The sequence below is a fragment of the Cicer arietinum genome, chromosome 1 (assembly GCF_000331145.2).
Source record: "Cicer arietinum cultivar CDC Frontier isolate Library 1 chromosome 1, Cicar.CDCFrontier_v2.0, whole genome shotgun sequence".
NCBI classification, from domain to species: Eukaryota; Viridiplantae; Streptophyta; class Magnoliopsida; order Fabales; family Fabaceae; genus Cicer; species Cicer arietinum.
This window is the reverse complement of record NC_021160.2, coordinates 52,097,553-52,108,701: the sequence shown is the minus strand read 5'-3', so window position 1 is coordinate 52,108,701 and position 11,149 is coordinate 52,097,553. Positions and strand designations below refer to the sequence as shown.

General features: G+C 33.1%; 3 protein-coding genes across 5 annotated transcripts in view; 1 reads left to right on the top strand and 2 right to left on the bottom strand.

The window, feature by feature from the left end:
• LOC101511061 (endonuclease III homolog 1, chloroplastic-like) overlaps positions 1-698 on the top strand; it is a 3,604-nt gene extending 2,906 nt beyond the window's left edge. For both annotated transcript variants that reach the window (XM_012714988.3, XM_004486867.4), the window contains exons 8-9: positions 103-186; positions 398-698. In XM_012714988.3, the coding sequence (XP_012570442.1) occupies positions 103-186; positions 398-550 (237 nt within the window). In that variant the 3' untranslated portion in view covers positions 551-698. The remainder of the gene's footprint in view (positions 1-102; positions 187-397) is intronic.
• A 642-nt stretch (positions 699-1,340) lies between these two features.
• On the bottom strand, positions 1,341-5,118 carry LOC101511370 (protein farnesyltransferase/geranylgeranyltransferase type-1 subunit alpha). The gene is made up of 5 exons (XM_004486868.4): positions 4,839-5,118; positions 4,537-4,646; positions 3,335-3,455; positions 3,081-3,176; positions 1,341-2,039 (listed from the first exon to the last, which is right to left on the bottom strand). The coding sequence occupies exons 1-5, from the start codon at positions 5,079-5,081 to the stop codon at positions 1,608-1,610; spliced, it is 1,002 nt and encodes a 333-aa protein (XP_004486925.1). The 5' UTR covers positions 5,082-5,118; the 3' UTR covers positions 1,341-1,607.
• A 1,039-nt stretch (positions 5,119-6,157) lies between these two features.
• On the bottom strand, positions 6,158-10,599 carry LOC101511699 (uncharacterized). Of its 2 annotated transcripts, none has more exons than XM_004486869.4 (8): positions 10,457-10,599; positions 9,487-9,655; positions 9,322-9,369; positions 8,659-8,725; positions 8,306-8,406; positions 8,036-8,080; positions 7,058-7,528; positions 6,158-6,634 (listed from the first exon to the last, which is right to left on the bottom strand). In XM_004486869.4, exons 2-8 carry the CDS (start codon positions 9,619-9,621, stop codon positions 6,461-6,463), a joined length of 1,041 nt encoding a protein of 346 aa, XP_004486926.1. In that variant the 5' UTR covers positions 9,622-9,655; positions 10,457-10,599; the 3' UTR covers positions 6,158-6,460. The 2 variants fall into 2 exon arrangements, with proteins under 2 accessions (XP_004486926.1, XP_004486927.1); XM_004486870.4 differs by having other exon boundaries at positions 9,487-9,668; positions 10,457-10,596.
• Between the last annotated feature and the right edge of the window lie 550 nt (positions 10,600-11,149).

Here is an 11,149-nt window from a genome sequence, read left to right as displayed (position 1 = left end):
GCAGGAAGAAATTTGCTCTTTGATTCTCTAGCTTTAATTTCTTCCACTAACTTGTTTCTCACAAATTGGAAGTTATTAATCTTCTTCCCTGTGCCATGCCAGAGAACTTCCTTACCGGAAGAAACAAGAAAGGCGCTGCAACGGTGGCTTCCAAGGGAAGAATGGGTTGCAATAAATCCTCTTTTGGTATGCATAGCTCATTCACTCATTTTGACAATATAGTATATAGTATACCACAACAAATCCACCTAAAATGGTTATATTTTCGATGTGGTGTGCTGTGTTATTTATTGCCGCATTGCTAAAAACACATTTTTGGGTTTCTTATACCATCTATCTTACAACATTGTTTAAATATATATAAAGCATCCTCTGGCTTGAATATGAAATTGAACAGGTCGGATTTGGACGGACAATTTGTACTGCTATGCGGCCTCGCTGCGGAGAGTGTGGTGTAAGCAGGTTCTGCCCATCAGCATTCAAGGAAACTTCTATCCCATCTTCCAACTCCAATAAGTCTGTATTGAACAAGAAGCCTGAATCAAGCTGATTCTTATGAAGAAAGAGTTTTAATATTGAAACATTTGTGTCTATTAGAGATGTATATATTTTGAAGAATGACCCTAATTAAACTATAAGAGATGTATATTTTGAAGAACTACATACGTTCAACTAAATAGCTTATTTTTTCTTTTTCATTTTTCTATTGCCTTAACTGGGTTTTGGTGCTTTTGCTATGCAAATACTAAAGGGCAATTATGGTAGTACTCTAACAGCATTGTAGTGAAATTTAAAGATTTTAAACTAATTAATTTATCTCAAATTTTGGACATGCTTGAGAAGCTCACGAACTTACTAAAGGCAGAAAACAAATAAAATTAGTATGAAAACCATTAAACCAAATATACACATGTCATATAAGAAAACTAACAATTATATCAATTCAAATACAACCAAATGACTAAGTAAAAAAGATAAAAACTAAGTAGCACAATGGTTAGCCCATGATCGTAGCTAGTAAGCTTAATAACTATAATTTTACGGTCAAATTTTCTATTTTTCTACTATTTGTATTGCATCTGTTATTACTTATAAAACGATGAGTTGATTTCTTTTAAAAAAAAAATCATATTTTAATATACCAACATTAATTTTTTCTGACAATGTTTTATAATCAAATATATGAAGAAAAAAACTGATTGAATGCATAATTAACATAACAAAAGACTAGTAAAGTATTTGTATCTATTGCCACAAACAAAAATATAAAATAACAAGATAAAGACTATAAATGGAAAACTGTCGATTAAGAAATGTTGAAAACAGTTAAATATCCAAGATTTTGGCTGAGAGAATGTCTTAATAAATAAAATTTAAAAGTTCCGCTACTACCACAAACATTTTAACATTCCAGATCCTTCCACTGTGGCTGTTTAGCAACCAAGTTTACCCAGATGTCTTTGCTACATCACTTAATTAAAATGAATTCGAGGAAATAAAAAAATGACAATTTACCAATAATTAAGGATACATGGCTCATGACATCCAATTTAAATACACAGTATAAATTACACAGAAGACAAAGTTTTCCTTTAATTGATTTGGTATTAAGCTAACTGAGGAAGTCTCGTCTTGCGCCAGACCCAATAGTTGACTCTAATTGGATCAACATGTTCCAAGATAGAGCAAATAGTTCTTGCTATATCTGGATCTTGTTTATCAAAATCTGAAGTCCTTAATGCCTCAATGGCATGTCTGAAATCTTCACTTGGTTGATAACCGAGGCAGATAAGATCCAACAGAGTACTAAGAGCAAACAAATAGTTGCTTTTAGTTTTTAAAATCTTTAAACATACTGAAGAAACTCGAGTGTCATTTACATATAATGTGGTTTCATCTTTGAAAAGGCCCCGAAGATATCTCCACGAACTTTCATTTTCGGGGTAGGAAATAATGGCTTCAACGGTGTAAAGCACTTCAGACTCTCTCATAGCTTTTAGCCCCCCCAAGAAGGGAGACCTTGTTATGACAAAATATCTCTGCATAAAAATATTACATGTTAATTTTCTTAAAATTGGAAAGATGAAGAAAATGCTTTAAAAGCAAAATAGATTGATTGTCCAAGTTATTCCGGCAAACACCTTACATTTAATTTAATAAGCAAATAGGAATAGAAAATATTTCTAATTGGCTATTCATGTATGGGTAATAAATGCAAAAAACCAATAGCTCACTCTCACCTCATCTATCCAATATGACCGGGTTGGGATTCTCTACCTTTGTATTTGTCTCTCATCTAAATAATTTTTAACAATTAACTTTAATCACCAATTTTACTCTCAAATAAACTAAAGTCACCGAAGTCACCTATCACTAAAGGCAGAGAATCTGTTTTCATATCGATATCTTCTATTGCATTTTGAATTATTCCATCTGAATATGATGTGAAAGGTGATATAAAAAAATCAAAATAGAGATGTGCATTGAAAATCCAATATAAAACAGTCGGTTGTTCTTACAATTTATTGCGTTAATCAATAATTCTAATATGCCAAGTGAATATTATGTGCATGGAAAATAGATACATAATAATTTTAAAATGGGTATGAATGATATACATAGGAAATAATAACATTGAAGATTTGAATAATGATTTGAAATAATAACACATCTCAATTCATAGGTTTTTACTTGTTAATTATGTAATTGAGGCACAATATGTTGAAAAAGGAATATGTTGGCAATCCTTACAGCAAAATCAGCTCATTAAATTATATTTAAGAGATTGAACCTCAGATTGATTAAACTATAAGAGCTCTTTTGTTTGCAATAAAGGACCCAAGAAGAGAAATCTGACTCATGAGCTAATAAATGGAACTTTGGCAAAGTACTGCGAGATAGTTGTTTCCCAATTATAATTATTGGGAAATGTAACATTTTGAATGGTGACATAAAAAATACAGAATACTGCATGCATTTGATCTCTCAATTAGTTAGCCAACAATCATACCATTCATGTTGAATATTTATTTATCATGCTGTACCAAAAATAAACATAAAAATGCACAACAGTTGAATACCTGATTCCAAGCAGAATTGTTAAATATGTCTTCCTCAAGCAGTTCACAACAATAAGTGAGTTCATTTTCCCATCCTCCTAGTGTTTGAAGAACCCACTGTCCATACCAGAAAAGAAGCAAAGTTTTATTGAGTCGGAATAATGACACTAAATTATAGCACTCGGACTATTGCACAATATTGCTTCCAAGACAAAAAAAAATGCAGAGACAAAACCATGAGTATTAGATTCGGGGAGACAGTGGGAGAAACAAACCTTCCTATGAGACCATGCATGATAATGTTTGGCATCAATAGACAGTATCTTCTTGGTGAACTCAAGCTCGTCGTTTCTAGCTTCAAGTCCTAACTTCTCAGCAACCCATCGTCTATGATGCCTATAAACATCTGGCATCAAGTTCAATGCGATGATGTATATGTGAAAGTTAAATGAAGCACATCAAAGCAGGACATAAGGAACGTATATGGTTTATATAAGAAACCACTACCAAATATAAACTATAGAAGATAAAAGTTACACTTCCTCAAAATGCTTTTATGAAACTGAATACTATGTCAGCATAAACAAAGAAGCACATTCTTTACAAATCCATGAAGGGAGTAACATGCAAGAAATAAGCATAATTTTAGTCATGGGCCAGCAACATCTGCAGGTGAATAATCATATTATGCCCGATGGACATCACCATCATGGTGTAATCTGTAGAGGTCACTGCAGGTGAATAAACATGTGTGATGCTTAGCCCAATGAACTTATTTTGTTAACATTTAGGAAGTGATAATCAAACTAGCAACTGAAGTGATATACTTCCATTTAGTTAACATTTGGGAAGACTTGTTGCACGAACACCACGGTTCACAAAACACCATTTATGTCTACAAAGAGACCATAGACTTAAAAACTCTAGAACACATCCGTACAAATCACAAGGATAGACACATAGTTCAGTTGGTGAGCTAAGGAACCCAGAGAAGTTTTTAGGAGGTGGTCCAGGATTTGTACATTGAAAACTAACCTAACAATGGGTGGCATGACCACCCAAAAATTTTCTTATTCTCAATAAATAGATATACTAATTATAATATTTATGTATTATTGTCTATATATGTATCCAATGTTTCACTTAATGTCATTAACAGCGAAGTGGCGGAGTGGTAACCGAACTTTTGGTGAATCAAAGGTCTTCAGGTCGAGTCCCTGAGCAGATTTGTTTTTGTATTTCTTTTGTTAATTATGGTACTTTATTTAACAAAAACAATATAGCTTAAATTACACCTAAAGCTAAAATTACCACTACAAAATCAATATAATGTGATTGAAAAGGTTTAATATATATTCTACTTGTTATTGACACCCTCAATAAAACTTGTGAAGCTCCACCACTCAACCTAACCACTAATTGTCCAACATTAGCCTATAAAAAACCTTAATTGGAATTGCAAGAAAGATCATCTCACCAAAGCTGATAATTTTTGGAAATGCTAATGGCCATACGCTCCACGAATTCCCGTTCTTCGTGTAGGTCAACTTTCAGTGACTCGAGTAATAACCGCCGGAAATGCCACACCTACAAAACAGAACATAACACGAATCCCATTAAATCATCATCACACGATCATGACTTTGCAAAACCTAATTGGAAGCATTCCCCAAAAAATACTCGTAGTTACTTAATAGGGATCACTGATTGGTTTGAATTTGCAGTGAATCTGAATTTGAAAAAGGTAAAAACAAAGAAGAAAATGGAGTTGTGAAATACGGTGTAGTTTCCAGCGTTTAAAGTGATAGCTTCAGCGGTGAGAGAAAGAGCGCGTGAAGAGAGTTCATTGGCGAAGTAAACGGCTCGAAAGTAATCCATAACTTCGGAAAACTCTTCGGAGTAGTTGATCGGAACCACCGGATTAGGTCCGTCGTCTTGTGGAATCGGAGTAACATCGGACCATTCTGGTCTCAACCTTAGCGGCACGCGATCGTCCTCTTCGACTTCGCTTTTCTCGGCCATCTTTCACGATTCTTCTCTTCACTCTCTCACACTCTTTACTAGAACTGGGTTCTTTTTGTTGGGCTTTTTTTTACTCATTCTTTTTATTGGGCTTTATTTTACTCGTTCTTTTTGTTGGGCTTAATCCCTTGGAGAAAGAAAGTGGTGGGTAAAGAGCAAACGAGTGTGTTAAGGAATGTGTGGCAATATCATTTGCCTTTTAAATCAAATGTCACACAACTCACAATTGTACATGTTTTTATTTGTGAAGAAAAAATAGTACAGATCATATAATGACACTTATAGATGCAGTGACTCATAGTCGTTTATAACTCCTTGCAGCAGCCTGGTAATTTGATTCTCATTCTAATAGAAATTAAATTAAAAATAATTCTTGTAAAAAAAAATTAAAAATTATTCATAAATTTAAATTTCTCAATCATAAACCATAAAAAGAAAGGTTTCACCCTTTTAAAATTTCTAACTTTTGAGAGACGAATTGTTCGGAATTTATAATTTTAAAGAGTTTTAAAATTTCTAACTTTTGAGAGACGAATTGTTCGGAATTTATAATTTTAAAGACTAAATGGACAAACCACATGGAATTGGGATATCAGGTTTTGTTATTTCTTTGATAAAACAAGGTTATGTTATGTTATTTCTAAAATTAACAATATCCCTTTAAGTATGTGTGTAATTTAGGTTGATTTGATAATCACCTTTCATCTCTCTTTTTTTGTTTGTTGATAATCCATTAATCCCTCGATCTTTGATATAGTAAAGCTTATGTTCAGTATTCAATACTCTACTAGTATTATGTTGGTCTAAGTATGAGGTTGAGTAAAAAATAAGAATAATTGAGGTCAGATTCCATTAATAAGTTCTCAAATTTAAACATTATGGATAGAGAACATGTGATTGAGGGGTGGTGAGAGATTCTATTAAAAGTGGTAAGTTAGATTCTCATGGGTGATTAATTATCGGTAAAGCGGACGAATATTTGGAGTATATATCCAGCTGGGCACATAATATAAAAACAAGCTCAAAGTATATCATCGGAAAAATAATGCAATTAACATAAACTTACACACGTAAAATGCAAAAGAATATAGTACTATTTATTTCAATGTATCGCTTTGATTTACAATTACAACACGTGAGTTTCTTTTTGAACGATATAAGTGTGCAAAAGAATTGAATGAGACAGCTCTGCATTGAATATGCACGTCAACTGATTCTACATTCAGACCTTCATTATTACTAAGCTATAAGAAAAATTGAGATTATGAATTTAAAAAACAAAAGAATGCTTGTGATTCAGAGTATAAAAGTATGTATGTTGTCTAGATTTTTTTCTCTGAAGGGTGCTATGATAGACCACCTGATATTTGAATTCTTGTTCACTTATGAAAGAACTTCCAGATATCTCTGTCATTCAAATCCTTAACTAAATGCACTCCAAAAATGCCTTCTTCATCTACCAGATTTCTCAGCTGTCTTACTCCATTACTAAAGCCAACATAGTGCTTCTTAGTTGGAGCTAGATATACCACCCCATATGGAGGCCTTAAACACTGTTATAAAAGGGAAACCAGAACAAATGAATTAAAAAGTTCTCCTATTACTAGATTTCAAAACTCAATTTAATAATTCAGTTAAAAATTGACAAGGGGAAACTTATGCAATGAAGACAGTTCCATTGATACAATATTCAACAAACTTGACCATGCATCTTTATAAGTATACAACCGGTGACCATACCGATTTGTTGCAAGTAATGGCACGGAAATAAGTAGAAGCACTGTGGTTGACAAACACAACGAAATCTCATCTAGGCTAGAAATAAGAAAGACACAACTGATATCCACCCACACCACAACCAACCCTCTGTCTAACAATTATATGTGCCACAGATATGAAGTTAGTATAGCATCAAAATAAGAAAACACATATAAGATTCTCAGTGTGCAGAGACGGCCAAGTAAAAGGAAACAAACCTTCTTAATGAGAGCATACAGCTTCTTCAAAGAGGTAACAGAGTCAGGAATCTCTGCCATTAAAATAACATCATAGCCACCATCCACCTGATTCGCCTGATTAGCTCTTTCCCATGCTCGACTTCCTGAGAGTTTCCTAAACCTTCTGGAACTAGATTCGTGTCCAATGATGCTACCATCTTGGCTACTGCAACCATCCAGAAAATCTTCCTCAGAGAAGCTCAAACTCATTCCAGGTGTCACTTCATATCCATCATTTTTCACGGTAGACAACACAGCAGGTAATTCTTCCCAGTCTCCAGCATAAAAGTTAACTGATGGTGCCAGAGCCTGTCTTGAAGGAGTAAGGGGAGACTCTGGCTGTCTACTCTGCCTATCATGAGCTTGCTTGAGATTAGCAATGACATTCGGTATAGTTGTGCATCTTACAGTTTCAGCATTCTGATCTTGAAAATGCACCATGGAAGCTCCCTGTGAAATAAAGAACCATTTAGAGGACAAAGCATACTATTCCAATGAGTAAATATTTCATTGAACGCCTGGGAAAAAATTAGAACTATTATTTGTTATTCTCCCAAGACACTAAAATTTTCTCTTCTTTCCATAGAACTTGATTGTCATTTTGCAAAATTATCGAAAAAGAATCCTAAATCTTTAGGTTGGTCGCACCAGGAAGATATTGTTCTCTTTGTGATGTATTTTTGTCAGTACCAACACTGTTGGATGGAAGGTATAAAACGAAGGTGCAAGCAAAGTGCTTCAGGAAGCCCAATTTTGACAATGTTACATTGAGAATAATTTAAACCAAACATGCTGATTGTAGTTCAAGTATTCAAACTACATTAACCAACACCTACATAAACTAGATAAATGTTGACGCTCTTTCCAGCTATCAAATACACACAAACTAGTGAGAAATGACTTAGAAACAAAGAAAGTGAGCACTGAGACCTCAAATGCAAGTGTGCAACTATATACCTTCAAGCAAGCAAAGATTCCAGGAAGTCCATAGTTGCAACTGAGCTGCAAGAAACGTGATGTAAAGAGATTATTAAAATATGAACAATAAATACCACTAAAATGGTTGAAAATTATGGATCAAGGGAGAAAAAAGGAGAGCAATCTCATGAAGATATAGCTAGCATCAAGAACATTTGAAAATTGAAAGAAAAAGGGGGAAGAACAAGAGAATTATAAATAACCAAATCAAGGCATAATAGCAAGCAGTAATCTCTTTCGACAAGTTACCTCAAGTACTCTTTTTCCTCTGAAGGTCAGTTGCCCATCACGAATCTCATTCTTGAGAACACTGACAAGATCAACGGAACTGGCCCAGGATTTCAGATAGCCTACAAAATCAGATAGGTCAATCTGATACTGCCCCTTTTTTGTATTATTGAGGAAACAAATTACATTTACATGTATATTATATATTGAAGCATAATTGTTAAATGACATTATCCTCAGCAAGAATCATGTCATTATTATTCTGAAACAGATTGGCTTTGTAGGTTGGTTAAATATTTTGAACTAATACAACATTAACCTTAAGGAAATAGTCACGCATCCAACACCTACAGACTGAAATATCAAGTACTTACCATCTGCTCTTGAGGATATTGTCTCTGAACCACTCAACCCTATCATATCAGCAACACTTACTATTCCCTGTAGGAGGTTTAAGATAGCATCAGTTTCAGCCCAACTATCAAACTAACTGATATACAAATATAAGCTCTAAAATTATGTCAAGATTATTGAAGACAAAATTTATATGAGAAAATTTCAAGAAAATGAGGGGCAGGAAAGAGTTCCAGGTAAGAAATATGGTAAATTCATCATTCAAAAGTGTACAGGATACCACATAAATGTTAACTAAGAGATCTTATTGGGCTATCAAAAGATTAAACCTGCATCCCATTTTATTGATATGGATTTGGGGTGCCTGTAGTTGTTTGCCTACTGTAAGACATCCCAACCAAGAAAATTATTTTATCTTATTATAAAATATAACAAAAAAATCAAAGGACAAACATTGAATTATTGAACTTCTGGGCGTGCAAGTAATATTTAATTTTAGGTTATTGTCTACCTATTGATACCAACCAAATAAAAGAGCAGAAACCAACCTAAAATCCATCTACTATCATTGATTCAACAATAACATGAATTTCCCATAAAGAATTTAGTTTAGGACACAAGCCATCGGATTAAGTCACCCTTCAGAAAATAATTACTACGAAATGAACCATGCTGAAATGTACCTTAAAATGGTCAACATTTTCCCCGGCTTCCTTGTCTGTGAGAAATGCCTGCAGAGCATGACATATTTAAATCTGTTACACTTTTCCCAATAGTCAACCCAAAGTAGGCAGAAAAATTCAACTAAATGCCTTCATTTCAAGATAAAGTTTCTTTGGGAGTTGTACCTTTGAAGGAAGAATCTCCACTGCTAGTGATGGGAGATGAATATCTTTCTCAGGAATGGAGGATAGGTTGAGACTTCCACGATCATAAGGCACTAGGCCAGGCAAGCATTGTGCAAGTATTGCCGGTGCACGCATCGCAGTTGGTACTAAGAATCAATTTCCTGTGCAACTGATAAGATAATCTACTATCATATATTAGAATTAGATTTACGATACATTGGCACTGGCTATCAAACTTTTTCTCTTACACCACTAACTTACTTTTAATACAATGTAACATTATTTTCATGAACCATGATCATGCACTCCAAATTTTAGATATTTTGGATATTTGTATGCATATTTCCTAATAGTGACATTTAGTTATATTTTCTCTAACACTTCATATATATTAAAACAAAGTTGTATAATCTAGTACTATCAATTTTCATAAACTTGATATACTTTGTAAAAAAATTAATTGAACGATTCAATTGAGAAATTTAACATTCTAACGAAAATTATTAATCATATCACTAATTGATCATAATCATATCACTAATTGATCATAATCATATCACTTAGAATTAAATTAAATTTTAAATTAAATTAAATATTAGTAGACAATAATCACAAACATCCAATTGTAGTGTATTTTATTTTAACTACTACTGATTAAATATGAGTAGACTCATACAGTAAGAAACAAAAAAATACAAAATAAAAATAAAAATATCTTTGTCAAAGTAATTCATTTTTCTAAAAAAGTTTAAACACAGTTTCAGATCGTAAATTGCATAAATGAAAGTTCCTTCCGTTTTAAACTCAAAATACGACAAGATTTTGGGGTAAAGGAAATAAAAAATAAAATAAAAAAGTAACTAGTATCCAATTATGAAGGGGATTGAAATCGAAGATTCTATTAGTAAGGAAATTAAAAGAGAAGCATCAAATCAATAAATCAAACAATACATAGGGAAGAGAATAATACCTGAAGGGAGAAGAAGTGAAGCGAAGATGAGAATTAGATTTGATGAAGAAATGAGAAATGAGAAATGATAAATTCAAAGTTGTGTGTGTGTTGTAATTATAATAATGTTTGTAAAGTCTAAAGTGTAATGTAAATGTAAACAAGAAAAGAAAGTGCAGAAGAAACAGAGAAGCTTCGACGTCAGAGAGGACTGCAACACCGATTCTTGCAATTCCAAAAATACCCTTGTCTTGTGTTGTGTTGTGCTGTGGGGTCTCATTATTACATCACACGCTTTTTGTCTTTTGTCTTTTTTCTTTTTTCTTTTCGGTAAATGTATATAGGTGTTCACAATGGAATGAACAACCCTGTTTTCAATATATGTACGGATTTTTTAGGTATACTAACCCCAATAAAAAATAAATAAACGTTTTTTAAAATAAAAAAAGTTATCTCTGTTTATCTTTTTCATTGGCTATTAGCTAAGAGTAACGTAATTATTGATTAGCATACATGATGTGTTCAGAAACCCTCATGTACCCAAATATTAATCACGACACGTGTCAGATACATTCATCTCGTGTGCGAAAGGAAACAAAGAAACTTTATATCTCTGTAAGGTTCATTAACGTGACATGTATAAATAGAATGTATTTGCGGATAAATGTAAAGACTAATCATTAACATCAAGCAAGTGTTACAATTCTTGATAGT